This window comes from Ciconia boyciana, chromosome 3 (genome assembly GCF_034638445.1).
Source record: "Ciconia boyciana chromosome 3, ASM3463844v1, whole genome shotgun sequence".
NCBI classification, from domain to species: Eukaryota; Metazoa; Chordata; class Aves; order Ciconiiformes; family Ciconiidae; genus Ciconia; species Ciconia boyciana.
This window is the reverse complement of record NC_132936.1, coordinates 76639370-76666928: the sequence shown is the minus strand read 5'-3', so window position 1 is coordinate 76666928 and position 27559 is coordinate 76639370. Positions and strand designations below refer to the sequence as shown.

Genomic DNA, 27559 nt, shown 5'->3' with positions numbered 1-27559 from the left:
GGCTGTATAATGCCATTCATAAAATCAGTCAGGATCCATTTTAGGGGTAGTGGGGAGATCACATCATTTTTGTTTGTGGATGTGATTTTGAAATGTTTTCTCTTTGTTGCTGAGTATTCTCTTGTCCTATGATGGCATGTGCTCCAGTATCCTACTGTCAAGTTGTCTGAATTACTGTCCCGCAAGCTCGTGTGTGCATGACCACATAGAGCATACACAGTTTCCTGCTGGTAGGTAATATTTGCTCTTATGGTTGATTTCCCTTTTGAAGCCTTCCAAAGGGTCCAGGTAGATCTCTCACCCTGAAATTTTTGCCCTCAAAAAACTATGTTTCCTTTGCTTTGACAGTGTAGGTGTTCTGTTAGAGTAGAAATAATCTACTCTGAAGTGTCATCTGCTCTAATCTGTTAACACCTTCCTCCAGCCTGCTTCCTAATACCCTTTTATACCTGTTATGTACTTGTGTCAATGCTGCTGGTTATCTGTACAGTTCCCCACTGAGACCAAACCTTGAACTTTTCTACTTTGATTTGGAAAGACTGAAGGAGCCAATCATTGCAGCAGGTTCTCCATTATTTTGCTGGTAGAGTAAGATAATGTTTGTTCTCTACATCCATCACAGCTTGAACTCCCTTTTTCCAGATTGTGTTAGCTGAATTATATTAATCACTGTGAATAAGTCCTCTGCAGTGCCTAGCAAATGCCTCCATATTTTCCCTACTACCATTAGCTTGCTGTATCAGCTAATAACATTTCAGTCCCTCTCATTTTATGCCACTTGCAGGCATTGTTATCCAGTTTTCATAGTGGTTCAGGTATTGACAGTGAGCTTTAGTGGATCAGCCAACACTGTATGCTGATTTGCAGGCATGCTGTGGGAGTGTAGTGGTGTTCTGTTCATGCAGGTGTGACTGAATGACATCTGCTCATGACCTTTAGCAGAGTTCCTAATTTAGCCTGAAAGGGATATGGTCTGTTATGACCAGCTCTTAGTTCAGGAGAAAGGGACTGCTTTCTGGGAAAGTGGATGTGAAAAAAACTTTTCATACTGATGCTTTCTATCCAAGACTGGTGAAGAGCTAGAGAGGCACTTAGTGTGATCTTTAATGAAAAGAGCATCTTCACTGTCACTGATATTATTCTGCTGTTTCTGGAGCCTTTGTAGAGGTTGCTTGTCTTCATTTTCCTTTTTTTTTTCTTTGCCTCAGATTCCTGATCTGAAGAAGGGTGATGGTGATAGCCTGCAGACTGGAGAGAGGGATGGCAGGGAAGCAATAGAAGGTGAACCACATTCTGTTTGGTGTCTGGCATCTCACATCACAAAGTTTCTAGCACCTCTTATTAAGCATTAGATCTGGCCAGCAAGCTTCCTAGATTCCTGAATTGGGGTAAATCTGGAGTGTTTGTATGAAAGTACTTCCATCTGACACAACATAACTGGGAACGTGGTTTCTAATGATCCAAGTCATAGCACAGAACATGAAGACTTTAATGTTTGTACAAGTTTGGTGCTACAGTTGTTTATTCATTAAGGGTGAATATCACAATCAGGGGATCAAATTATTCTTGAGAGACATTGCATATTTGTAGAAACACCATTTTAGCTATAGGGCTGATTTGAATTGCTAAAATGGTACTAAATCTGAAGGATAGCCTCTTGAGCCTACGTAACCTTCCTGCAAAGATGCAGAAAGTAGCTCATTGATCACCATCACCAGTTACAAGCAAATACAAACTAGCAGTAATCCAGCCCTGTCTGGGGAAGAACGCTACCTCCATAGCCAGAACTACTGGGGGAATTTTGAATTCTCCTATGTTTGGTCAGGGGATAGATCTACTGGTGTAACATCCAAGTGAGGTGCAGTGTGTCTTGCCTCATTTGCTATTGGTTGGCTACATCTTTTACCCCCCTGCTCCCTTTTGAACAATGTTCACCACTGAAAGTGTACACCTAAGTGATTCTCCCTCTCCCAAAAGCATGAAAGTCACATAGCAAGTTGTTGTGGAGTAGGCTTTTGGGCTCGTCCTGCAGCGAGGATCTCAGCAGCTGGTCCAGTGAAAGTATCTGGTGTCTGACTAACTTTCTGCAGGAGGATTTCCAAACTGGTAGGAAGCAATATTTCCTTTCAGCAGGTACTTGGGGTCTTCAGTGTGACACCTGAGATGAAAGAGCCTCTGAGTGCACACGCTTGGTACTCCTCTATGGCTAGGTGGTTATTTCCTGTGACTTGTTTGCAACCTTCAGGTTAAGGCTTCTTACTTGAGGATTATGTTGTTTTCTCACTTTGGAGACTGTTGCAGGGTCTCGCTGGGTAATCTAAATGTACGTTGATGAATTTCCTTTACATCCATCTTGGTGTAGTCTATGCTTAAACATGTTTCTTCCAACACTGTGTTCAGAAGGAGGAATCCTTTGACTCTGGATAAGAAACCAAATGGAAATGTGTGCAAAACAATTCTTTCATCTGCTTGGTTTTGGGGAGGCAGTTACCCTTTTGCCAGACCCATTTTGGTCCTTGCCAAAATAATGTTTGAAACAAAATAAGGAACCACAAAAGGATAGAGGTATAAGGTTACGGCGCAATTGTTTGTGGGTAGATTGTTTTGCTCTTCTGTTAGCCCATTTTTGTTAGTATTTTCCATATCTCTGCTTTTTCTGTACTTAAGCAAATTGCATTGCAGTGTCAATAACTAACACTTCCTTTCTCTCGTGGTGTTAAAGAAACGGGAAGTACACTTCAGTCTGATTACTCTTCAGCTCACTTAGCTGTGTTTCTAAATTGAATCTCCAGTATATCGCATCTCTGACTGGGGGGTTTTCTTTGAAAGTTAAAAAAACCAGTGAGCTTCCTAATACATGAGAGTCTTTCCATTGTACATAAATTTCTTACTGCTCATTGGTACTTACATAGCTCTGTTAAAACAAAAAAAAATAATCCAGGAATCAATATGTACTGTTAATAAAAGATTTGATGAATGAATGTATCTGCTGCCTGTGTTAGGTAAGGAAATATAGAGAGTGATTGTACAGACTTAGTTTCTCGCTGTCACTTCTAAAGAACCTTACCCTTGGTTTTTGGGCAAGTGTGGGAGATCTGCAGCTGTGAGACGTTTGACAGGGGCTCTTATTAATATAGCTCTGCTGCAGTAAAGGAGCTCCTTTCCTGTACCACCCTTGAATGCTGTGGAGAGTCTTTTATTGAACTTTTACATTTTTTTTTTCTTAAAGCAAGCAAACTCATACCCTTCTCTGACATTTTCCAGGCTTTTTCCCTAGCTCATGTGGTGTCTTATCTAAAGATGTGCAATGTGCTAATACCCTGTAGTTTGCTGAGGACTCTATATTGGCAAACTAGCTGTAGAGAACTAAAGAATCTGTTACTTCCTTCAAACTCAAACCATTTATCTGTCGCGCCTATGGGATAGGCTTTTGTAATACTATTCTTTGTACAAAGGCAAAAGATAGGGAGGGGAATGTTAACCGTGCAGTATTCAGAAAAGTGTTTTCATTGGCTGGATTGGGTTATATTTTCAGAAATTGAAGGCAAACTGATCTCAGTGGAATTTTTATGAATGAGTTGTGTCCTACCCACCAAAATATATCAAAGTTTTATTATTTGAATATGTATTGCCTTTTGTACACATAAAGAAGGAGGAAGATACACAGGCAAAATAGCTGACATACCTCTTTAGTTTCCAGATGTTCTCAGTCTATCTAGAGTTTAAAATTGAGCCCACAGTACACTTTCCTTTTAGTATGACACTCTGTTTTTCAGTATTTTTTAAATGCTAAGAGTTTTGAAAATTTCTGGTTGGATTGAAGCTTACCATGGAGTTTGTCTTCCTTGTGTCTTCATAGGCTCTGACTCAGTACTAGAAATCTGCATTAGTTCATGCCTAAAATTCAAGGTTTCCTGAAAGGTGATTTAAATTTCCTTAGTTGTATGGCGATAGCCTGTAGCTTCCTGTAGGTGCATGCAGTCCTCAGGTGAGAATTAGAAAGGCTGGAATCCAAGGCAGATCCATGAGTCTTTGAGCTATGGACTTTATTCTGATAAGAAGTGATAGATTTCTTCATGTGGAAAGCAAATGATGGTTGATAAGTAGACTATTATGCAAGTGCAGGTGAGCAGAAGGGCAAACAATGACCCAGGAGCATCCCAAGCTGTGTGGGTTACACTACTGGACTTAGTGACTTAAAGTTAATGGGAAAGACAGGACCTGATATGTGCTGCTACTCGATGTATGTGCCATGTAAATAAGTCCTTGAAAAGTTCTTTTTCTATGTTGGAAAGATGGGAATTAGACCTTTATTAAGAGCAGTGGTATGCTAGGATATTGGAATGCCATAGTAATCTTCAGGACTGTTTTTCAAAAGTGATTCCTGTGAACAATATGAGAAGGTTGAAAATACTGTTGAATACTTTGTCCCAAATGGGGTGGGAATGATAATTCTGTCTCTGGCCTTCTTACAAAGAGTAAGAGTCAGGATGCTGGAGTGTCTCCTTTATATCCAGCTTGTGTCATTGATTTGTTGCTGTAGAAAAATCCTGTAATCATGATCAAATTTTTAAACAGGGAAGACAAAAAGGATAGGAAGGTTGTCTGCTCTCGTATATGAGCAGTGCTTGTTGCTGGTGGGTACTTTTGTAGGATGTCTTATGAAAAATAAATGTTAGTAGAAGAAACCTGTGGGACCAACTTGTCTGGAAGGGCACTTTTGCTGAATCCTGGTATTAGAATTGGAAGGTCATTCCTGCTGCTCTCTTTGGTGCCTCATTAGGTCTTCAACAAGGAGTGCTGGCCTTTGGGGGCAGTCTGGGTGGACAGAGGAGCAGGAGGAAATGTCTCCTTGATTGTTATCTGCCCTGACTGGTCCTGTTGCCACAAGGAACTGCTGGATTGTTGAAACGTAGGAGCATTGCTAAATTCCTTGGGGAAGAAGGATGAGAGGAGCCTTCAAATATGAGACAAATATCTCTGACACGTGGCTGTTAAATAATTAATTTCCCCAAAGGGTTTGAAAAGAGCATTTCAAAACACTGACTGCTGCAGATCTGTATGTGTGTTAAATCCATTGTACTTGCGAGGCTGGCTTTGTTCCACACGCTGCGTAACTTGGAGAGAAGAAGCTGTTTTGTAGGCAGATTGTGTAAGGATAAAAGACAGAAAAAAGCTGTGAAATGAAATGTTTGAAGTGTGCAGCTGTTTTTTCTGAAAGGAGGGTTGCTTTTAACTTTCAGCATGGAGATTTAAAAGGAACAGTGGCTAAAGAAATGAATAAAACTTGTTTCCGTATTCCTCTAGCTCAGGGCTGTACTAGGGAAGGCAGCATCAATTGAAGCCTCTTGTTTCAAGAATACATATGCTGACTTAAAATTTCTTCTTCACCTGAAGAAAAACTGTGTTTTGCATTTTGTGGGTGTTACGTTTGAAAGAGAGAATCTATTTGGTCAAACTTGAATGATCAGTGTGCATTTTGAGGGAAAATATGGGAATGCAGCATCAATGCCCCCCCCTCCCCCAGCTGGGGGGAAGCTGGGAAGTGAGGTGGTGTGCCAGTACACATGCAGTAACTGAAAGGGTCTTGTGCAAGGCTTGTGCCCAGGTCAGAGCTGCTGGCTCAAGTACTAGAGGCATGCCTTAATGTACAGGTTTTAACCACAAGTTCTCAGTTCCTGTCATAACCCCTGCGAGGATCTGAAATACTCTAACTTTCAGGATATGTTGAAGGCTTGTGCATTTAAGATCTTGCATTAAATCTGATTCTGATCTTGGTTCCCAAAGCAATTACAGCTTGGCTGTGTTACCAGAACGCAAGCTTGGCATATTAAACTGTCTGTAGTTTATCTTGTTTGGTATGTTTCATCTGAGAAAACATTGATGACACTCCATCAAAAAGGGTGAAACACTTTTTATCAATAAAGTGTTTGTCTTCATTCTGTAAGAAAATGAAATGGATCATGTTCATGGAGCTGAGGCACAGCAAGCACCAGAACTGTTGTTGTGTAATGTCGGCCTTCAAAATTACAGCCATAATGTTTCAATAAAGCAACATATTTTTCACTTATTACACTAGCCAGTTCATGCATGTGTACATGCAGGTTTTAATTCTATGACTAAGTGAACGTCGAGGTTAAATTGCCAAGAAGATCAAACCACAGATAAAGCTTTAGCTTTGTAATGGGTGTGATGAGTCTAATCCTTATTTTGTGTAACTCAGCATGGTGTAACAGTGACTACACTGGAGTCAAGGATTATTTTTATGCCAGTTGAGGATCTGACCAATTTAAGTAAATATCAGTGTATATTTGGGGGCAAACAAAGTGGGGAAAAAAAATCTGTGTACTATCAGTCTTCAGGAACTAATTTTTAATTATGACTAATGCAAAAATCACTTTTCAGCTTAAAGTTGCATTTGATTCTTATAGAATCAGCTGGGGGTTTAGGATTGACTTTTTTGTTTGGTTTAGTTTTTAACTACATAATATATCATCCTCTCTCCTAATCTGTGATTTTTATCTTGAAGTTATGTTGACAAATTACAAAGTGTTGGGAGGAGGTGGTTGTTATCACTTTAAAGTGGTAGCTTTGTTTGTGCTTTAATTTTCCAAATTACACACTTATGAAGTGTTCCTTTTAGCATATTATTCTTTGCCAGTCACAGGCTACTTCTGTGTAGAGCATGCGTTTGAGCAGTTATCAGTGAGCTCCGCTTTCAGCAGCCTGTGCATGCCCTGTGCTCTATAAAAGAACGCTGCATGCCCCATCTTTGCTCTCTACATCTAAAAGGTGAGCAATGACAGTGGGCTCTGTGGCCAGCCTAGGGCTCCTTCTGTGCCCTCCACCTGGGGATGTCAGATGAAACCCTGCTTCCTGTCCACATTCCTTGTTGAGTTGTGTGGGCTGCTTTTTATAAATGGCCAGCTCTGGTTTGAAAATCGAAGTGTATGTTAAAACAGAGTTTTGAATCTTGTTTTAGATTTATTTTTCCTTTGCAGTTTAGCTATTTTTTCTTAGTTAAGAGCAGAGAGAGACTTCCCGTTTAGGTTTGGGGCAGGCCCCTTGATCTGAACCCTCTGTAGAAAAAGCTCTACTCCCTCCTGTGCATCTTCCTCTGCAAGGATGTACCTGTTGCACAAAGTTCATGAATCTAAGTCTTCCTTGCTGAACTTTAAGATCTGCCTGCTTGGCCCACTGCTATACTGTGTCAAGGAGTGATCTGATGTGCTGCAGCATCTGGATTTGGAGGACTCTAGCTTGAGTTCTTCCTTGTGGAAGCCTCCATGCAAGCTTCATCCCACAGAGCCAAGCTGTTGGAGGAACCTTTGCATGCCATCTGGCTGGAGTGTTGTCCTCTGCTCCTGTGCTGTTTTTTTCACAAGCCTCTCAGTCACACCCTTGGCAATCAGAAAAAAAAAATTGGAATCATAGAATGGTTTGGGTTGGAAGGGACCTTAAAGACCATCTAGTTCCAAACCCATGCTGTGATCAGGGACACTCTCCACTAGACCAGGTTGCTCAAAGCCCCATCCAATCTGGCCTTGGAACACTCTCAGGGATGGGGCATCCGCAACTTCTCTGGGCAACCTGTTCCAGTGCCTCACCACCCTCATAGTGAAGAATTTCTTCCTTATATCTAATCTAAATCTACTCTCCTCCAGTTTAAAACCATTACCGCTTGTCCTATTGTGACAGGACCTGCTAAAAAATTTGTCCCCATCTTTTCTATAAGCCCCCTTTTAAGTACTGGAAGGCTGCAATAAGGTCTCCCCAGAGCCTTCTCTTCTGCAGGCTGAACAACCCCAACTCTCTCTGCCTGTCCTCACAGGAGAGGTGCCCCACCTGCTGATCATCTTTGTGGCCCTCCTCTGGACTTGCTCCAACAGGTCCATGTCCTTCTTATGTTGGGGGCCCCAGAGCTGAATGCAGTACTCCAGGTGGAGTCTCACAAGAGCGGAGTAGAGGGTGAGAATCACCTCCCTTGACCTGCTGGTCATGCTTCTTTTGATGCAGCTGTCCTGGTTTTGGCTGGGATAGAGTTAATTTTCTTCCTAGTAGCTGGTATAGTGCTGTGTTTTGGATTTTAGTATGAGAATAACATTGATAACACACTGATGTTTTGGCTGTTGCTAACTGGTGTTTGTACTGGTCAAGGACTTTTCAGCTTCCCATGCTCTGCCAGGTGCACAAGAAACTGGGAGGGGGCACAGCCAGGATAGTTGATCCAAACTGGCCAAAGGGCTATTCCATACCATACGACATCATGCTCAGTATATAAACTGGGGGGAGTTGGCCGGGGGGTAGTGGTCGCTGCTCGGGGACGGGCTGGGTGTCGGTTGGCGGGTGGTGAGCGGTTGTGTCACTGTTTTTTTTCCCCTTGGGTTTTGTTCCTCTCTCTGTCTCTCTCTCATTGTTTTCCTTCTCATTACAATTTTTTTTTTGTTCCAATTATTAAACTGTTCTTATCTCAACCCATGAGTTTTCTTACTTTTGCTCTTCTGATTCTCTCTCCCATCCCACCGGGGTGGGGAGGGTTAGTGAGCGGCTGTGTGGTACTTAATTACCGACTGGGGCTAAACCACAACAGCAGCCCAGGAGACGGTTGGCTTTCTGGGCTGCAAGTGCACATTGCCGGGTCATGTTGAGCTTATTAACCAACACCCCCAAGTCCTCCTCCTCAGAGCTGCTCTCAACCTATTCTCTGCCCGGTCTGTATTTGTCCTTGGGATTGCCCCGACCTATGTGCAGGACCTTGCGCTTGGCCTTGTTGAACTTCATGAGGTTCGCATGGGCCCACCTCTGAAGCCTGTCAAGGTCCCTCTGGATGGCATCCTTTCCCTCCAGCATGTCAACTGCACCACACAGCTTGGTGTCGTCAGCAAACCTGTTGAGGGTGCACTCAATCCTGCTGTCCATGTTGCCAACACAGATGTTAAACAGCGCCGGTCCCAATACCAACCTCTGAGGAAAGCCCCTCGTCACTGCTCTCCACTTGGACATGGAGCTGTTGACCACAACTCTTCGAGTGCGACCATCCAGCCAATTCCTTATCCACCGAGTGGTCCATCCATCAAATCTATATCTCTCCAGTTTAGAGACAAGGATGTTGTGCGGGATAGTGTCAAATGCTTTGCACAAGTCCAGGTAGGTGGCATCAGTTGCTCTTCCCTTACCCACCAACACTGTAACCCTGTTGTAGAAGGCCACCAAATTTGTCAGACATGATTTGCCCTTAGTGAAGCCATGTTAGCTGTCACCAATCAGCTCCTTATTTTCCATGTGCCTTAGCATAGTTTCCAGGAGGATCTGCTCTGTGATCTTGCCAGGCTCAGAGGTGAGACTGACTGGTCTATAGTTCCCTGGGTCTTCCTTTTTTCCTCTTTTTAAAAATGGGGGTTATGTTTCCCCTTTTCCAGTCAGTGGGAACTTCACCAGACTGCCACAGCTTCTCAAATATGATGGATGGTGGCTTAGCAACTTCATCCGCCAGTTCCCTTGGGACCCATGAATGCATCTCATGCGGTCCCGTGAACTTGTGCACTGTCAGGTTCCTTAGATGGTCTTGAACCTGATCTTCTCATACAGTGGGCAGTTCTTCATTCTCCCAGTCCCTGCCTTTGCCTTCTGCAACTTGGGCAGTGTGGCTTGAGCACTTGGCAGTGAAGACTGAGGCAAAAAAGTCATTGAGTACCTCAGCCCTCTCCATATCCCAGGTAACCAGGTCTCCCGTTTCCTTCCAGAGAGGGCCCACATTTTCCCTAGTCTTCCTCTTATCACCAATGTACCTATAGAAGCTTTTCTTGTTGCCCTTGATGTCCCTGGCCAGATTTAGTTCTATCAGGGCTTTAGCTTTCCTAATCTGATCCCTGGCTTCTCAGACAATTTCTCTGTAGTCCTCCCAGGCTACCTGTCCTTGCTACCACCCTCTGTAGGCTTCCTTTTTGTGTTTGAGTTTGTCCAGGAGCTCCTTGTTCATCCATGCAGCCCTCCTGGCATTTTTGCCTGACTTCCTCTTTGTTGGGATGCATCGCTCCTGAGTTTGGAGGAGGTGATCCTTGAATATTAAACAGCTTTCTTGGGCCCATCTTCCCTCCAGGGCTTTGTCCCATGGTACTCTATCAAGCAGATCCCTGAAGAGGCCAAAGTCTGCTCTCCTCAAGTCCAGGGTAGTGCGCTTGCTGTGCGCCCTCCTCAGTTCCCTAAGGATCTTGAACTCCACCATTTCGTGGTCACTGCAGCCAAGGCTGCCCTTGAGCTTCACATTCCCCACCAACCCCTCCTTGTTGGTGAGAACAAGGTCCAGCATAGCACCTCTCCTTGTTGTCTCCTCTTTCACTTGGAGAAAGAAGTTCTCATCAACATATTCCAGGAACCTCCTGGATTGCTTATGCCCTGCTGTGTTGGCCCTGCAACAGATAGTGGGGTGGCTGTAGTACCCCGTGAGAACCAGGGCTTGTGAACGAGAGGCTGCTCCTATCTGTCTATAGAGGGCCTCATCCACTCTGTCTTCCTGGAAGGAATAATGCTTACAGCAACCTAGGTCATGAGTGATTTCTGTCCTTCAGCTGAACTTGCTGACATTGCTTCTTCCACTGCTATCGGGCTACATGTCAATTCCAGTTGGAGAAAGATCTGAACTGGTAAAAACTACACAATTTTCAAATAAACAGGCCCATAATGAGAGAGGACTGGAGTACTTCTAGGCTCTTCCTGTCCCTTCTTGGTTCTGTTGTGGTGCAAGCTGTTGCAAAGACATTGAAGCAGCAGTGTTGATAACATAGAAGGTGATTGTCTAAGCCTTCAAATAAGGTTGGTAAATTCAAATGCTAAATAGTGTTTATTTGCACTAGCTTTCTGGCTTTTTAGTCAAGACTTTTAGAGAAGATCCAAATGGCCTGCACAGAACTTCAAAGACCTCAGTGCCAGCTGGCAACCTAACAACTCTGCAGTCTGCCCTTGATGGGTCTGATAGCGTAACCAGAACTGGTGATATTACTATGCTTCTCTTAATTTCAAGTGGCTGAAGTCCTGTGAGAAGTCCAGGTGACCATCAAGAAGGGTTGATCTTAAAAAGCTGTAAGTCTTCCTAATGCAAAGAGGAAATGTCAGCCTGCATGAGTTAAAGCAGAGTATTTCAATCTGTTGTAAATCAGTAGTGTGTACGGCCTAGAGGATGGGAAGAGAATAACTTTGTCTCAATCACCTTGCAAGTTAAGCGCTGCATCCAAGTCAGTGAGTCACGTGGGTCCTGTGTATCTTTAGTTTTGAGAAAATTGGGGCAACAAAGGTGGTAAAGATAATTCAGAAAGGAATTGTCTAGCTATGTTCAAAGAAATCACTGACTCTTGCAGTAGGCTGCCGCCTTTGTTCTGGAATTTCTGTACGGTTTTGATCAGTTTGTCATGGGTGAAAATTCTGTTACCTGATATATTTTGTGTAATATTCTATCCCCTGCTTAAATCTTGAAGCTTTTCCTGGTTTGTCTGTGATTCTGTTGTGCTAGAAATACTTGTGATAAAGTTGAAAGAAATATCAATAGTGCGTGTGCATCTGATCTTGTGGTATCTCTCTACTCCCAACACATGCACACCTTGTTTGCATGATGGGTCTTTATTTTGCTACTGCTGTGACAAGTCAGATCGTGCCTCTTAAAAGAAGCAATAGCTGTTCCTTCTGTACTTATTTGAAATGGTATGTCTGGCTGCTACTTTTGATAATTTGCAAAGCATTGAAAAGGAAAATGTCTTGGTTACCAGAAAAGCACAGCCTGCCTTTTGTAACTGGCAGAGGCTGTCTTTCTGGAAGCTGAATAGAGGAGCATAAACTCTGAGCCTGTTGATTATGCAAGGTTGCCATGTACCATGTAAGCTAAACCTGTGTTTCCTAGGAAAATTATTCAACACAATAATTATTCAATTATTCAACACAAATAATTCGAAGACAACAACACTGTTGCAGCACACATGCAAAAACAAGAAGCTAGTTACCTCTGTGTGCAGTATTTCTGCAGTGTTATATTGCAGAAATGTAGTGTAGTCCCAGTGGATTGGGACTGGGACTACAGAGCAGGAAGTCAGTAATGCTTTTTTTTGCGGGCACCCTTTTAGCTTGAGCAGTGAGAGGTTAGGCAAGCTAGTGGTATCTTCACATCCTTGCCTGCTGGAGCACACGAGCTGCAGGCTGAGCAGGTCACGATGTTCCACCTGTGGATTTGCTTTCTAACTTTCTTGCTGCACTTAAGTTTTGAGGAAATATTAATGCAAGCACAATCAAACTAAATGAGATTTGAGAGGCACTGGTGTCCTTACTTGTGGTGTAATATTGTTGTATACTTTAGGTGTATGTGTTTCTTAATAGAATGTACTATTTCTGATGTGTATTTTGTATTTCATTCTTTGGTAAGAAAAAGTGGGGATTTTTGTATATTTGGATAACTTCAGCTTGAGGGGTTGCACGCTACATCCAGTACAAAAAATCACAGCTTTATGTGTACTTGATAGGTATATTTGATCTGTAGTACTTTATTCATGAAAGCCATTTATTTGATCTGTAGTTTCTGACCTTACTGTCCCTTTAAAGAACACTTTGTGAAAGTCACTGTTAAGGATTAAGAAGCTAAAATAAGCACCAGGACATAGTTCTTGTCTCTCAAGACCTCACGTGATGAGATGCTGTAAGATTACAGGCAGAGACAGGGAATTCATGGAATGCAAGTGAAAAATGAGTAATGGTTTTGTTCTGAACAATGTTCTCAAAGTGATAGAGGTTCCGTGGCTATTCACCATTAACTCTGATGATATAATACAGGTACTCAGTCAGCTTTTTGTTTCCAGTCCTGAAATTCAGATAGAATATCTTGTGCCTAAGAAGACTAAGTAGAATTTATCTGCCTTGACTTAAGTCTAAAAATAAATAGTTTGTAGCATATTATTTGTGGTAATATGTGGGTATTTCTTATGAGTGTGCTAGTTACCTGAAATTAAAGGCCAAACGCAAATATTACTGGAAAAGTACAGAAACCTTAGATGCCATTACTCCTAGTTTTCTTGTTCTGCAGAGATGGTAATTCCATCTTTTTATGTGTTTACACCTCTATGAAATGTAACTCTTAGTAACGAGAGGCTTTATTTGAAAGCACTGCAGATTTTCTTAGGTTTTAAATTACCTTTTGCTCAGTTTCCTAATCAAATACACTTTTCCAATTTGTGCTAGAGATTGCTTTCTTTGGCAACTGGTAGTTTTTAATCAGTCATTTTTCTCTGAGATAAATTTGCTTTCTCATTAGTAACTGAAAATGCAGGTTAAACATGTTGAAGGCATGGATTTAGAGCAACAAAAATAACAGGATTTTCTCTCTTGACGTACCATTTTGTTCTGAAATGCTTTCTTTCCAAAGCCCAAATTTTTGTTTGATTTGAAACTAAAGAGGATAAACTTGCTTTTTGTAGAAATTAAGATTATTCTAAGAATACATGCTAGAAGGAGAGAAATTATATGAAAATAGGTTTCCTTCCTAAATATGTTGATTAAACATGAAAGATTAATTTAAGAGTCAAATAACTTCCCTAATCTTTAGATGATCTAACTGGTACATATAAGCAATGCATACAGCAAATAAACAGTCACATGAATGTGTGGGCGGCTGTTCTGAGTGAAAGTATGAGTCTGAAGTATGGACAACGTTATAGCCCTATAATTAAGGAAATACTAATGTTTCATTATGTCAAAGAAATCAATTGTGATTGAATAAATACAAGTTAAGACTGACATCTGTTAACTTGGTTCACGTTTGCTTTTGTGTATACTTGAATTTTCAGATCCTGGCCCCCTGGAAGGTGATTTTCAGCGGAGAACTCCTTTGGGAAAGGCTGCTGGCTGGTGCTACCCTGCTTAAACAGAAGCCTTTGCATATTGCTGCAAGATACTGGCTTCCTCCTTGTCCAGTGAATGCTCGTTGCAGCCTGTGGTAGCACAGCTCTGCAGTGTGTTTCTCAAGCAGTGATGGAAGAGAGGAGACATTGGTCTATAAGACAGTCTGTTTGGAAAATCTCACTTTTTTCCTAACAACAGGAAATAGGACTAGAAAGGAGTTCCTGTATCACTGAAATAAATTCATACTGTTTCATAGCAGCAGTATAATGTACTCTTTTTAAGATTAATCTTGTTAAATTTATAAGGCTGTTTAGTATTTTTAATCTGCCAAAGCAATTAGAGGAAGCTTCAGAATATCAGATATCTGTATTTTCAGTCACTTTAGACACGGTTGTTCTTGTGCTAGTGGTATTTAGCTTAAATTGTTCTTTCTGCACTGTTAACCTCTCGCATCCTTAAGCCATATTTGTGGGGAACAACCCAATGCTCTTTCAGCATTTGTTTGATAGCTTGAGTGAGCCAAGCTTTTCTATTTTCCGGTCATCCTGAGAGTCCTGGTCTGCATCTGCTTCGTTTCAGCTTTTGCTTCCTGAGCGTGGATGTCTGGTACTGATGTGCTGGCCCAGAGATTATCTCAGTAGCGCAATGTGCTATTCCCTTTCTCTCCAAGAATAAGCATCCTAATGCCATTTTTTTCCTTTTTAGAGCTGCGTAATACAAACAGAGCAGAAACTTGCAGTAGCAAGCTAATTTTCCCAGATATCCCTCTCCTCTGTCATCTCCAAATTATGAGGTTCTATTTTTTTAGTCCTGCAAGGCATCACACAATGATCTGTCCTATCAAAATTATTTAAATTTCTGTTACCTTACCTCTCGAGATCATCTGATTCTTAAAGTGTGTTCTGACTTTGTATATTCCACAAAATTTATTAATTTGCATTGAATGTTTTAGTCCTCAGAAACACTTCAAGGAGATCTTTCTTTATCCAGATTGACCAAAAGACAACAAAAACAGAGTTGCACTTTTTAGTTTAGTTCTCTTTTACAGCTGTTTACTAATCTTCAGTTTCTATTTGGTTTAATAGCAATTTCTTTTATTGTACCATATGAATGGCTTAGTATAGCCTAGGTGCATTAGATTTGAAGTCTCTTTTGTCTATAAAATCAGAGTTATCAGATAATGACATATAGACCTGCCTCTGAAAAATTATAGAGGGTTTGTTTTCCTAAATTCCAACTCTTGCAGACATCTCTTCTGAATAACTCTTTGTTTTGTTTTGTTTTGTTCCCATGTAGTACTGAGGCCTGATTACTGTGTCTGTAGTTACCCTCATCATTTATCTGCTCACCAGTCTAAGTATTATTACTATGTTTCTACTCCTCTGTATTTTTTAAAAACACGGTGCCATGCTCAAACTATTTCTTTGATGACACTTAATTTCACCTCTGATTCAGTATTCTGGGAGGTTACCTGGGCCTCCCCCAGTTGAAAGTCATTACACTATCAGTTTTACATTACCTTTATTTTCATACTGCTTCCTTGTCAACAGTTTTCCTGGTTGCTTTCTCATTGGTGATACTAGGGCAAAAGTGTTTGTTTTGTTGTTTTGTTGTCTCTTGCTTATCTAGAGAATTTTCTCTCATCCTGGCTAGGAACGACTGTGTTAGTCTACTCACCATTCAAAGACAGAATTTAATAATAAAGAGTGAATTCTTTATAGCTGTACTGGGTCTAGCTGGTATGGATTTTTTTCTTAATAGCCTGTATGGTGCTATGTTTTGGATTTGCAACTAAAACAGTGTTGATAACATACTAGAGTTTTGGCTATTGCTGAACAGTGCTTGCACAGCGTCAAGACTTCCTCTTTTTCCCCACTCTGTCTGCCCCTCCACCAAGTAAGTTGGGGGCGTGCAAGAAGTTGGGAGGGGATGCAACCGGGACAGCTGACCCGAACTGACCAAGGGGATATTCCATGCTGTATAATGTCATGCTCAGCAATGAAAACTGAGGGGGAGGGCTGTTTTTTGGAAGGCAGCCATTGCGTCAAGACAGGCTGGGCATCGCTGTGCTTGTGGGAGGTGATTGCTTTTGCATCACTCATTTTGGATTCCCTCCACCCCCCTTCTTCTTCCTCTTTGCTTATTAAACTGTCTTTATATCAACCCATGAGTTTTCTTGCCTCTGCTCTTCATATTCTCTCCCCTGTCCCAATGGGGATAAGGGGGAGTGAGCAAGTGGCTGTGTGGCACTTAGGTGCTGATCAGGGTTAACCCACAACAGTTCTTTGTCACACTGAGTTTGGGGCAACACAGCTGAGGAAGTGTTTGAGAAAGGGAAGAGAATAATCTGGATTCTTCTGAAAGCTGATTTTGCCATAAAACAAAGCAGGGTCAAAGGACCTTCATGAGAGATCCAGTTTGGTGGAATAATACATCAAGATGGGCATCATAACATCCCAATCCTCTGGGGGTATAGAGGATCTGAGGCCTGTAGCATCCTGAATGAAGAAGATATTAGCAATGTATGAGTGGGGTTGAGCTGCTTAAAAAATAGTTGGTACAGAAGCACAGCTCCTCCTAGCTCCTTACCTTAGTTGCTGACCGGGATTCACGCATAACCTATGTTTTTTCTCAAATAATATGAAAAAAAAATTCCTACCATAATCAAATGAAGTATGGGGTTCATCAACAGACTTCTGGGTCTGTCCCAGTGGAACAGATTATCCATCCATTCCCCTTCTCTCCCATTCACTTAAATCCAAACCAACCTGATTTATTCATGCTTATTCATACTTATTCTTTTCACAAAAAGAAATATCATGGCCTCAGTTATTGTCCTGGTTTTGGCTGGGATAGAGTTAATTTTCTTCCTAGTAGCTGGTATAGTGCTGTGTTTTGGATTTTAGTATGAGAATAATATTGATAACACACTGATGTTTTGGCTGTTGCTAACTGGTGTTTGTACTGGTCAAGGACTTTTCAGCTTCCCATGCTCTGCCAGGTGTACAAGAAGCTGGGAGGGAGCACAGCCAGGAGAGTTGATCCAAACTGGCCAAAGGGCTATTCCATACCATATGACATCATGCTCAGTATAGAAACTGGGGGGAGTTGGCTGGGGGGTAGTGGTCACTGCTCGGGGACAGGCTGGGTGTCGGTTGGCGGGTGGTGAGCGGTTGTGTCACTGTTTTTTTTCCCCTTGGGTTTTGTTCCTCTCTCTTGTTGTTTTCCTTCTCATTACAATTTTTTGTTGTTGTTGTTGTTCCAATTATTAAACTGTTCTTATCTCAACCCATGAGTTTTCTTACTTTTGCTCTTCTGATTCTCTCTCCCATCCCACCGGGGTGGGGGTGGGGGGGGAGTGAGCGGCTCTGTGGTACTTAATTGCTGACTGGGGCTAAACCACAACAGTTATTGAGGAACAAGAAGCAAAAATCTACTTTGCTTAAAACTTAAGTTGCAGTCCTGACTTACGCTTCCACTCTGTCTCTCCTAGCTTTTTCTGTATTAGCAGGTGGGTTCTTTTTTGGCCTCTATCATGCAAAAGTTTACAAATGTATTGGGTGTTTCTTTCTGATTTCTGGAATCCTGGTCAAAACTGGTAAAACTCTTTAACTGACTGTGCCCATCTAGTGGCTCCTGCGTTTAACAATATTTGTAATTTTTTTCTTCTTGTTACCTAGTGAGTTTTTTACTTGTGTTTGCATCTTCAATTACTTGCTTTTCTTTCCTCTGTATGTGTTGTAAGTCCTGTAAATAGCTGATGTTTCTTCTGAAAGTTTATTAAGTTATGCCAGATTCTGAACTTTTATTCAGCGTGAGTTGCTCCTAGCCCTCCTGATATCATGAAAGAGCTTGAAAAGACGCTGTAGAGATTCAAATACCTGGTGGCAAGTACTTGTCTATGCATTTGGTGTTTTATAAAGGTTTGGGAGCAGATTTCTAACCACTGCATAATTATTGGATTTGATTTTTTGAGTCTATCAATTTAAGATGGCACTTGCTTATGCTTAATATAGGTCATCCTGCTCTCATTTAAGCTTCTGGTTTGAGATTTAGACAGTAATATGCCACCCTAACCATTAAAAAGAGAACTGGAATAACCTCATATGTGCTGTTCATCTAAGCTATCATTGCTGCAACAACTTCATCAGCAGGACACAGAAGTTAGTCCTTGCACACTCCCCTGGGTAAGGCATGATGCAGGGTCATACTTGATCAAGGTATACCAGACGAGGGATGTGTGATGGACCAGGTGGTGTTTTGCTTTGTCCCAGGGTGGGCCTGTCTGCCAGAGTATGGAAGTTGGTTGTCTCTTTAGAAAGTTGTTGCTGTGCAAGCCCAAGTAAACTTAACTGATAAGGGCTATCAAATGCTCTATTACTGATCAGTGCAGAACACTTAAGACCTTCTTTTAAGTTGTTTCTCACCTACTCTTTTCATGTTTCCTGTCCCAGCACTCATGTCTTACACGTGTCAGTGCTCGTACAGATGAATGTGCTGGACTTCCTGGTCTGTGTACATCAAATCCTGCATAATTTGATAAAAAGCATAATCTAATATTCATGGAAACCTGACCTCAGCTACTGCTTGCTGAGATAAGATGGTTCCTTCTAGCAAGGACAGAGCAAAACTTTTCCTGATACTCTTTATGTACCTTTCTCATTCAGGAAACCTGAATTCATAGTACAGACCTCACATAGTAGCCGGGGCAGAACCACTCCTCTGAGCATGCTTTTCCAGAATGCCTTCTGCATCCTAACAGGCCACCTCAGCAGAATGTATTATTGAAGTGTGTGCCAGAAAGCTATGTTAAACTTCAGGAAGGTGATGTGTGGTGTATAAATCCTTCATTTTGAAATTAAAATTTACTTTAGAAATAGTTGCGTGCATATGGTAGTAAAGATAGGGGATGGTGCTCATTGCTTAAGATAGACAAAGCTTGTGCAAGCTACAGGAGTAGGTTACTACTGTTAAATGGGTACTGACATCTGGAGCCCAACCTGCTTTTCTTGGGGGCAGTGAGGATTACTTGTATAAAGTGCTGTTTATTAGACATCATGAAGTACTGTGACAGACAGTGCCTGTCAGCATGGATAACAGGAGGCTGTAGTGTATCTGGTCTTTACTGTTTGGGATGACATTGTATGATTGGCTGAAGACAGCTGGGATAGAATTAAGGAAAATTGATAATATAAATGGTTTGCAGTCACAAGTATTGTTTCTTATTAGACCAGTTGACGTACCTGGAAAACTGGAAAGGATTTGTATGCGGAAACCCTTCTTCAAGCTTAAAAGAGAAATTGCAGTCTTCAGATTAAATTCAGATTGACAACAGTTGATCAAAAGTTATCTTCATCCATTAGCCTGTGAGAGGAAGAAGGGTTGGTACCTGTGGATTTGGGGAGAGTAGGGATACAGGATAGAGACAAGGAGTTGTCTGTGGAACGCTGTTAGTTGGAGATACACAGGCATTGTCACACAGGTGACAGAAATCATAACTTTATTATCATCCTTTCCAGCTATCTTCTGACTTGTTTTAGTATATTATGGACCAGTCTGTCTTTGAGAGGAAACAGAAGTCGCTTATATGAATCCACCAACATGGAAAACATGCATGTGTGCTGTTTCCTTTTCTCAATTAACCTTCTTCTGTAAGAGTATCAGTAACTTCTTCCCAAAAACTTCTTGGAGATCACTTGCTAGCTGGAGTTGGTAGCTTTTGGACTTTGTTTCAGGCTGTCATCTCCCTCCTGCTGATAACTAATTCCCATGAAGAACTGAATGTTGAGGTCTTTATGATAAACCTAATGGTCATAATGTACCATTCTTAACAGTGAAAAAGTTTACTCAAAGCAGCTAAATAGTGACAGTATTTCTTAAATTATAGATACGCAAGCTTAAAAATAATAAAACCTACAAGTAGGCCAAGGATGCATGAAGAAAAAATTACTTTCAGTGTGTGTGTATAGAGGAAGCTGCTTAAAAAAAAAAAAAGTGTTGACACAAGACTGGTGTTCCTTTTTGCACAATGACTTGCAGTGGATGCACTGTAACCATTTTTTCTTTGCTAAGCAGTTCCTCTGTGGTAGTGCTCCTGTGCATAGTAGGAAAAAGCCAGTGGTGTTTTGGGCAACAAGAAACCACATCCGGAAGAGATGAGACTGCCTGGTTTCATGCCCATACAAAGCAAATGTTGGTGCCATGGGAACTTGCCAAGCGGCATGTTGTCTTTCACTGTTTGTTGGTCTTCTGATCAGCATATGCTATACTGACCTCAGTCATTTGTGGCAAAAGCAGTACATTGTCTTTGTCAGAATATAAATTGATGAAGAGAAGTACGTTAAAAGAATTTCCTGCAACCAAATGCTGAAATAAATGGGTCTCAGAGCGTGAATATATGAAAGGGCTGGGCTGTGTTTATCTTCTTCCTTGCAAGCACATCCAGTAACTTATTGTGATGGGTGGGGAATTAAGAGTCATCATTCCTGCCTTCCTCTCTGTTGGTGATTTCTGTCCCTAAAAGCACAGCTGTGTAATTCATTGAAGTGTTATTCAAGGGAGTTGCTTACAGGATCTTCTGTGGGGACTGGGGCAAAAATCTCCAAAAGCAGACCTGCAGCCAATAGAGAAAGGTTTTGTTTTGTTTGTTTTCTGTTTTTAAATTTGTATGCATGGTTTTGCCCCCATCAGCCTCCCACCTTTTGCTGCAAAACAGCTTTAAAGGAGGGGAAAATAAGTCCAAAGATAACAGTGATTATATCACTAGCTAGGGTAAATGGGGGTGTAGATGATGGGTGGTGGCACTGAGGCAAGTGGGAGCTGGATTTTGGTTTTCTCTTCTGTTTAAACCAGTTGACTTACACATTTTCCTACATGTTGAAGACCAGGACCTCTGTCTTGGACTGGATCAGATTACTCCATTACACCTTATTGGTGCTCACATGCACAACTGCAGGTGTTGCTCATGCAGACTAAAGAATGGGAGGGAATCTGCTTGAAGCCGGAGAGCTGATGCCTGGCTGGGCTCCATGAATGACCTCCCCTTCATCTTGGGGAAGAGGGGAAGGCATTGCTTGACTTTCCAGCTGCAAGTTTTTTTTCCCCGAAGAACCAGCTTTTTGTTCCCCTTGCAGGAAGTACATATATGCTTTTTTATAATAATAAGTTATTTTAAAAATTTTTCTTGTAGATGTGTAATTATGTTCCAGCTCTGAGCTCCAATTGTTTCATGTACCTAATCAGCGCAAGCTTACAGCAGAACTCCTGCCTTCAAGTTTTCCTCATAATTACTTGTAGCTCCTGCAGAGAAGAAAGGAGCAGAGACCAGAAATAAATACTGGTCAGGTTAGATGGCATAGTGAAGCACTAGAATAGCCTGTGTAAGGAGGCTGTGGAGTTGTTGTAATAATCAAATATAAATATACAATTCACATAATGATTGATGCTGCTATAGAAATCCACTGTAGAGCCCTACCCTATCTCCACAGGAACTTATACAATGTACTTTTGTCTAATAAGCGGGATGTGGCTGTCGAAAAGCAGAAGTTTAACTGATGTATTACTAGTCTAGTTAGTAAACCATGAAGAACTGCTTAGATCTGCCAAAAATGTAGGAAACTAGGGGAAAGGTAATTCCAGCAGGGGGAGATTGTGACCACCGACTCACGGACCACCTACCCCAATTATACCACCAACTCAAATGATGAAGTTGAAGAACAACAGCTAAGCATGCGTACTAATTTACATGCTGGGTGAAGAGATTTTAACCAATCATTTAATAGAATAACACTGCATATGTATTAGAAGTTGAATATGTTAATGCCTTGTGTATAAATAATTGTTAATTTGAAAGCTTGGTGTGCTGTCTTGGGACAGGCACCCATATCTGCACAAATATGCAATAAAATACCTCTGCTCTGTGTGTATATTGGCATTTTGCACACCGGGTAAACCAACCCCGATTTTTGGGACAACAGAGTAATCAGTACTTGGAAGTGTTTTGAAAGCCTCTTAGGCAGCTTTGCAGTTAATATAGTAGGTATCATTCAGGGGTTTAACCCTGTCTGTGGTACACAGAGGGCTTTTGAGTAGTCCAGAGAAGATAATAGACTTGCTTTTCTTAGTTACCTGTAGACTTAATTTGTCCTATGGAAAATGTTTAGGAGGTGCACCTAGTAGATGTAGTCTGAAAATCTGGAGAGGTAGTAAGTTATTATTGTAAGTTGTTCTTCCACGGCAGGCATGGACTGGACTACACTCTGTCAGTCTGTCTTTTAGCCTTATTTTTAATTTTTTTTTAAATGCTTTCCCCAGTCTTCTATGCAATGTAGTCATTCATCACGCAGCCATTCACCCTGTCTAGTCTTTAAAATGGTGGTAACAGCTTGTCTACTTGTCTTGCTTTTTATTTGTATTGGACAGTTTACTGTGCTTTTACCATATATTCCCATAAGAATTTTCTAAGTTCTCTTTCTTGGTGTTGCCTTGATACATAGGTTAAAGAAAATGAAGAATGTCAGAGGGAAACAGTTCTCTTGCTCTTTAAAGCAGGTTATGTGCTTACTTGAGATCTTCAAATCATTGTACTCATTGAGTCAATACATAACTACGCTTTTAGATACTTTTTAAAATAGGCATTTTATGGTTAAGCTTATAAGTAAATATTTCCATGGCTTATCAAGAATAGTTAGCTAAAGGAATTACTGACAACTTCTATAGAAGAATGGTTAACTGTTTTAATGACTCATTCTTGCAAAACTTTGAGGTGGAAAATAACAATTCTCAATAAATTCTGTGTGTGTTTCCCTTCTTCTCTTAAATTTCTCTTAAATGTTTTTCATATAACTAGTTATAGTTCAAGTTAGCCTTGGAGATGTTTTCTTTTTAGTTATTTGTTCTATAAGTGCAGGCATTGACGCAGTTCAGATTTGTGCAGTGAAGGGCTAGGAAGCAGTCTACCCTCACAGGAGGTAGGGGCTGTTCTGTGTAGCAGGGTGAGGATTTTTTTTATTCCAGAAAGGTAGAAAACCTCAAAATTCTTAAGCAGACAGAGTATCATATTAGGCATTTGAAGACATGTTTTCTCCCTATCATCAGCCTCACCTGAAGCTAGCTGTAATGTATTGCAAGGACTCTGCCTTCAAAGCAGGGATGAGTGATTTCAAGTTCTTTTGGTTTTCTCCCTTCCTTTGCATTAGTTGTGTGGAAGTGTCACTGGAGGAGTTGCTTTGCAAGGTAGGAACCCCCATGACATGGCTGAATGTGTATTTACCAGTTCAGTTGTGATGTTCAAACTCCAAAACCTCATGAAAGGGGGTGGGGAGAAGCCTTAGAAATCTTGGACCAGCCCTGGTTGGGAGCAAGAGAATCTCCCCCCCCCCCCCCCAATTTATTTTTAATTGTACAGTCTGACTGGTGTACAAAGAGGAGGACACTTGCACTGATAGTCTACACTGTGAAGGAGGGAAGGAGAGTGTGTATGAGTGACCTTGTGCTGCTGAGCCACCACAGCAAGTTTCTGGGTAATAAATTTTTGTGGCAGGTTGTGGAAGTAAGCTGGTGGCACGATGCAAGAGCAGCGCAAACTGACACTACTAATCATTGCTTGAGAACCACAAAGAGAATGGAGGCTGGGAAGAAGGGGAAAGAAAGAGTAGGGAAGATGAGGGGAAGAAACATGTTAAGAACTTATAGGCTGGAAGATGGTATTGTGTTTGAGAGAGGCGTTCAGTGCCTGCCTTGTGCTTCTGCAGCAACTGCGTGAGCAATCAGTGACAAATGGGCATGTGAGGTGAGGAATAGGGACCTATTTCTGCAGTATTTATTCAAACAAAAATCCTGTTTATGTGAAACCTGAAGAATCAAACCACATATAGAAATATTTTTGTCTATGCTTTCTTGGAATGTATTTGAGACTGAAACTATGTAACTGAAGAGGTCTGTGTATGTGGCACAGTTGTATACTGAGATTTGTGATGTATTATTAGTTTTGTTCAAACTCCTTAGGAAAAGACAAAATAAAAACACACTTGAAGGATGGCTTTGAAGTTGGGTTTTTTTGTGTGGGGTTCTCCCCCCCCTCCTCCCAGGTGAAGTTGGCTTTTTCTTCAAGAGGGCCTCACAGTCATCACCTCTACTTGTTTGTTTTAGACAATAGGTTTAATCACAGTAGAGGTTAAAAAAGAGAAAATCCCATCTGGCAGTCATTTTTTCTTTTAGTTGGGTTCCTAGTTAAGCAAAAGACAAACTAATGCTGTCACTAACATCCTTCCTTTTCTTCTGATTTGTGTTCTGCCCCAGGATGTGACTGTAGATTCTGTAAAGGTTTGCAAATTACAGTGTGGGGTTTTTTTTCCCCGATTATTATTCAATTTTGCTGTGTTTTGGGGAGTGGAGGGCTTTTATTTCCAATACAAATCTAATAGAAGCTACACCCTTAGAAAGATATAAAATGGTGAATGTGTGTCACAAAGCAGCTCTTAGCAAGGGAAGTCTGGAAGCGCAGCCACGTGTACACTTCTGTATCTCCACAGCACTCTCGCTGAGATGTGAACATCTTTGGCTTTCTTTGGGAAATTGGTTTCCAACCAGTGAAACCACTGTTCGGTTAACATGTGGCAGTTTAGGTCTACTTCTGCATCTGACTATTGTTTTGATGCATAATAGCATGCGTGGAATAACATGTACTCCTGCCATGGTAGTAGTTACCTGCCCTGATTAGAAATAAGAAGGGGGACTGACAAGTCAGTCATTTTTCTGTACCATAATCATGGTTTTATCATATTAAGGTAATGTTATTTGAATAGAGGTTGTCTATTAGCCTGACTGTAACACCGTTAGGTAAAATTCATTCATGTCACTAATGTCTGTTCTCCAGTGTACAGCACAATGTCATCCAAAAGCTTCAGGCAATTAATTTTGCTAATGATGACTGAAAATGTAGATGACTTGTTCCTAGCTGTTTTCTGTTTTCTGTCACTAGTTGAGGCCAGTAGGGGACCTAAATTGAAAGGATTTCAGAGGTGTTTCAAAGACTGGCCTGGTTTTGATCTTCCCTGAGGTGAATGAGGATTTGTGGTGCTTTCAGACTTTCCTGAAGCCAGGAGAGCATCTCAGGTGTCTCATTCTTCCAGCAGAGACATTCATATGGCACAGATATGCCCTGAGAAGTGGGTACATTCACTTAGCGAAGAACAACCCCTGACGTTAGACCTTTGCTTTGGTGCAGAAGTTTTGTTATAGCTTTGCCAGGAAGCAAATGTGCCCCTTAACTCCTCTCTTCCATCTTGAAAAACAGCTCTCATTAGTCCCGTGGTCGCCTCTGCTCAGGACATGGGTTGCTTGAGGAGAGCCACTGCTTTTAGATCCACCGCCCCCACCCGCACCGCCCCCCACCCCCATCTCCATGGAGATAGAGCTCTCTGAGCTTGTTGGCTTTACAGAGTCACCTCAACTTCCCATGCTCCAGACCAGAGAGACTTTGCTAAATAAAGGTTTAATTCACAAGTCTTGTAGTCAGGCTTATAGTTACAAGCAAAACAAGTACAAAGCCTGCTTCTTGCCTGTGCTTGATAATGGTGAAAGCTGTATGATAGTCACTAGGAGACTGCTGACAAACCATTCTCCAGTGTGTAAGTGCAGCTGTGTTTTAAACAGCCCTCACTGTCCTACCAATCCTTGCATCATTTCTTACAGTTAGGTTTTGGGAACAAAACTGGGTGCCAATCCAGAGTGATTTTGAGTACTTAACAGTGATTTCCCTGTTCTGCCCCCACCTCTGTCCCCCGTTTGCTTCATCAGTTCATCAACTAAGGGATGTGCAGATAGTTATGCTATTAATAACTGTTCTTGGCTCTGCACACCCACCTTGTCTTTGGTCTGGGGATGTATGTTCTTCATCCAGTCTGAGCTATTGGCTTTGCTCTGGATGGTTGATACACCCCTGTCAAATGAAGAGTGCATCAGTTGTAGCAGGGCATATGACTGTTCCTTCTGACAAGTTAACAGGATGATGCATAAGGTGTACATGTAACAGACCTGGTTCCAAGTTTCTTGTCCAAACTGTTTTCTGGTCTATCATTGTGCAATTTTTAGAGGAGCATGAGGACCTGTATGTGGCAGGAATGGGTGTGTTTCTTTCTCCTACAAGTTTATTCTGTTCTTCATGTAATTTTTTTGTACTGTTGTAAACCATAAATTTAGGTGTATTTTAGGCTAATTTAGGTGTATTTTGCTAAAATAATTTGTAACACTGAATTTTCAGTTTTCAAATAAATGAAAGTCCCTTTTCTCAATATCACTGTGGAAAACTTCTGCTCCCTCTTCCCATGCAATCTCCTTATTTCCCTCCTCTCCCCTGGACCCTCTTGCTGTACCTTGCTGTACCAAGATGTGTGACACTGTGGTTTATGTTGAGCTTTCAAATTCATTACAGCCCTTTCTTTGCCAATGGGCTGTTGAGGTGACTGATGCTTTTCAACATATTACTAATTTGTGGCTTTGCATATACTTTGTACATTCATGTATTTCTTGTTCTCTGTTCCAGAGATGGTGATGTTGCTGGAATGGTGGTCAGGCACTGATTGCACCCTCTACACTGACCCAGAGAGTTACCACAAGTATGGGAAGGAGAATGCCATCGTAATCCTTAATCACAACTTTGAAATCGACTTTCTCTGTGGTTGGAACTTTTGTGAAAGATTTGGGGTCTTGGGGGTGAGTTTTGATTAGCATTTAAAATAAACTTCCTCTTCTTGGATGTGGAAAAAAAACAAAACAAATGATTTGTGTTTTTGAAAGTTAACAGATCTGTGCTCAAATTTCACTCGGCCACTGTCCAGACTTAGAGAGGTAAACCTAAAGCAGTGCAGTGCAAGTATGCGGACTACTGAGGCAGGATTGCTTGGGCATTCACAGAAATTTTAAAAGCATTGCAGTTAAAGCTGATGGATAGATTTTTATTTTTTTTTAACCTGTGAAGGTAATTACAGTTGTTTCTCTCTCTGTGCTTGCAAGGTAACTATTACAGTTCATTGTGCTGCAGAAAGATGAGCTGTTCTGTGATTCTTTCCCAGTAAACTGTAGAATTTGTTTGCTTTCTCCAGTGTAGTCTTACAAATCCACAGCTAGAGTTTGAATTATGTGGTCTCTGTCTCTCAGAATCGAAAAGCTGCCATCCCAAGTGAAAGCAGTAACCAGGTTATAGCTTAGTAAGAGGTGGGGGAAGAATGAATTACCCATAGTTGAATACACTATTACATTAGGCTAGGAGTACATGTGCATTTGTTTTCAGGGTTGTGTTTTTGTTTTCCCTGTCAGCTCATGGGGATGATTAAGTCAAGGCAACTTGACTTAATTGTGTGGTGGTGACGACATTCTCTCCCTACAAGGGGTTTAGATAAGAGTTCTTTCCTCCTAAGAAAGCAAACTAATACCTCATTTTGGTGGTCTTCTGCAGCATCCTCTTCTAATTTGCTGCTGGCCACTGTCAAAAGTCCTGCCCTTGGATTGTGTGAACCTATGACTTTTTGTGGCCTTTCCTTTGCGGTTTTTGCATTTTCTGGACATTTAGGCACCACTCCAGTCACTTTCACATTATAATAATGACAGTCTGCTTAAAAAAATAAAAAGGAGCCTTAACACTGGAGGAAAATGAACCTTAGCATTACAGGCCCTGCATATTACC

The 27559-nt window shown here is 41.4% G+C and overlaps 1 protein-coding gene across 4 annotated transcripts in view; it reads left to right on the top strand.

Annotated features, from left to right (window-relative positions):
• Positions 1-27559, top strand: part of AGPAT4 (1-acylglycerol-3-phosphate O-acyltransferase 4) — an 87147-nt gene that overhangs the window by 23024 nt on the left and 36564 nt on the right. For 3 of the 4 annotated variants that reach the window (XM_072856217.1, XM_072856218.1, XM_072856216.1), the window contains exon 3: positions 26420-26589. In XM_072856217.1, coding sequence (XP_072712318.1) covers positions 26420-26589 — 170 coding nt within the window. Of the gene's footprint in view, positions 1-1208; positions 1282-26419; positions 26590-27559 lie in introns of all 4 variants that reach the window. The other variant, XM_072856219.1, reaches the window with a different exon arrangement.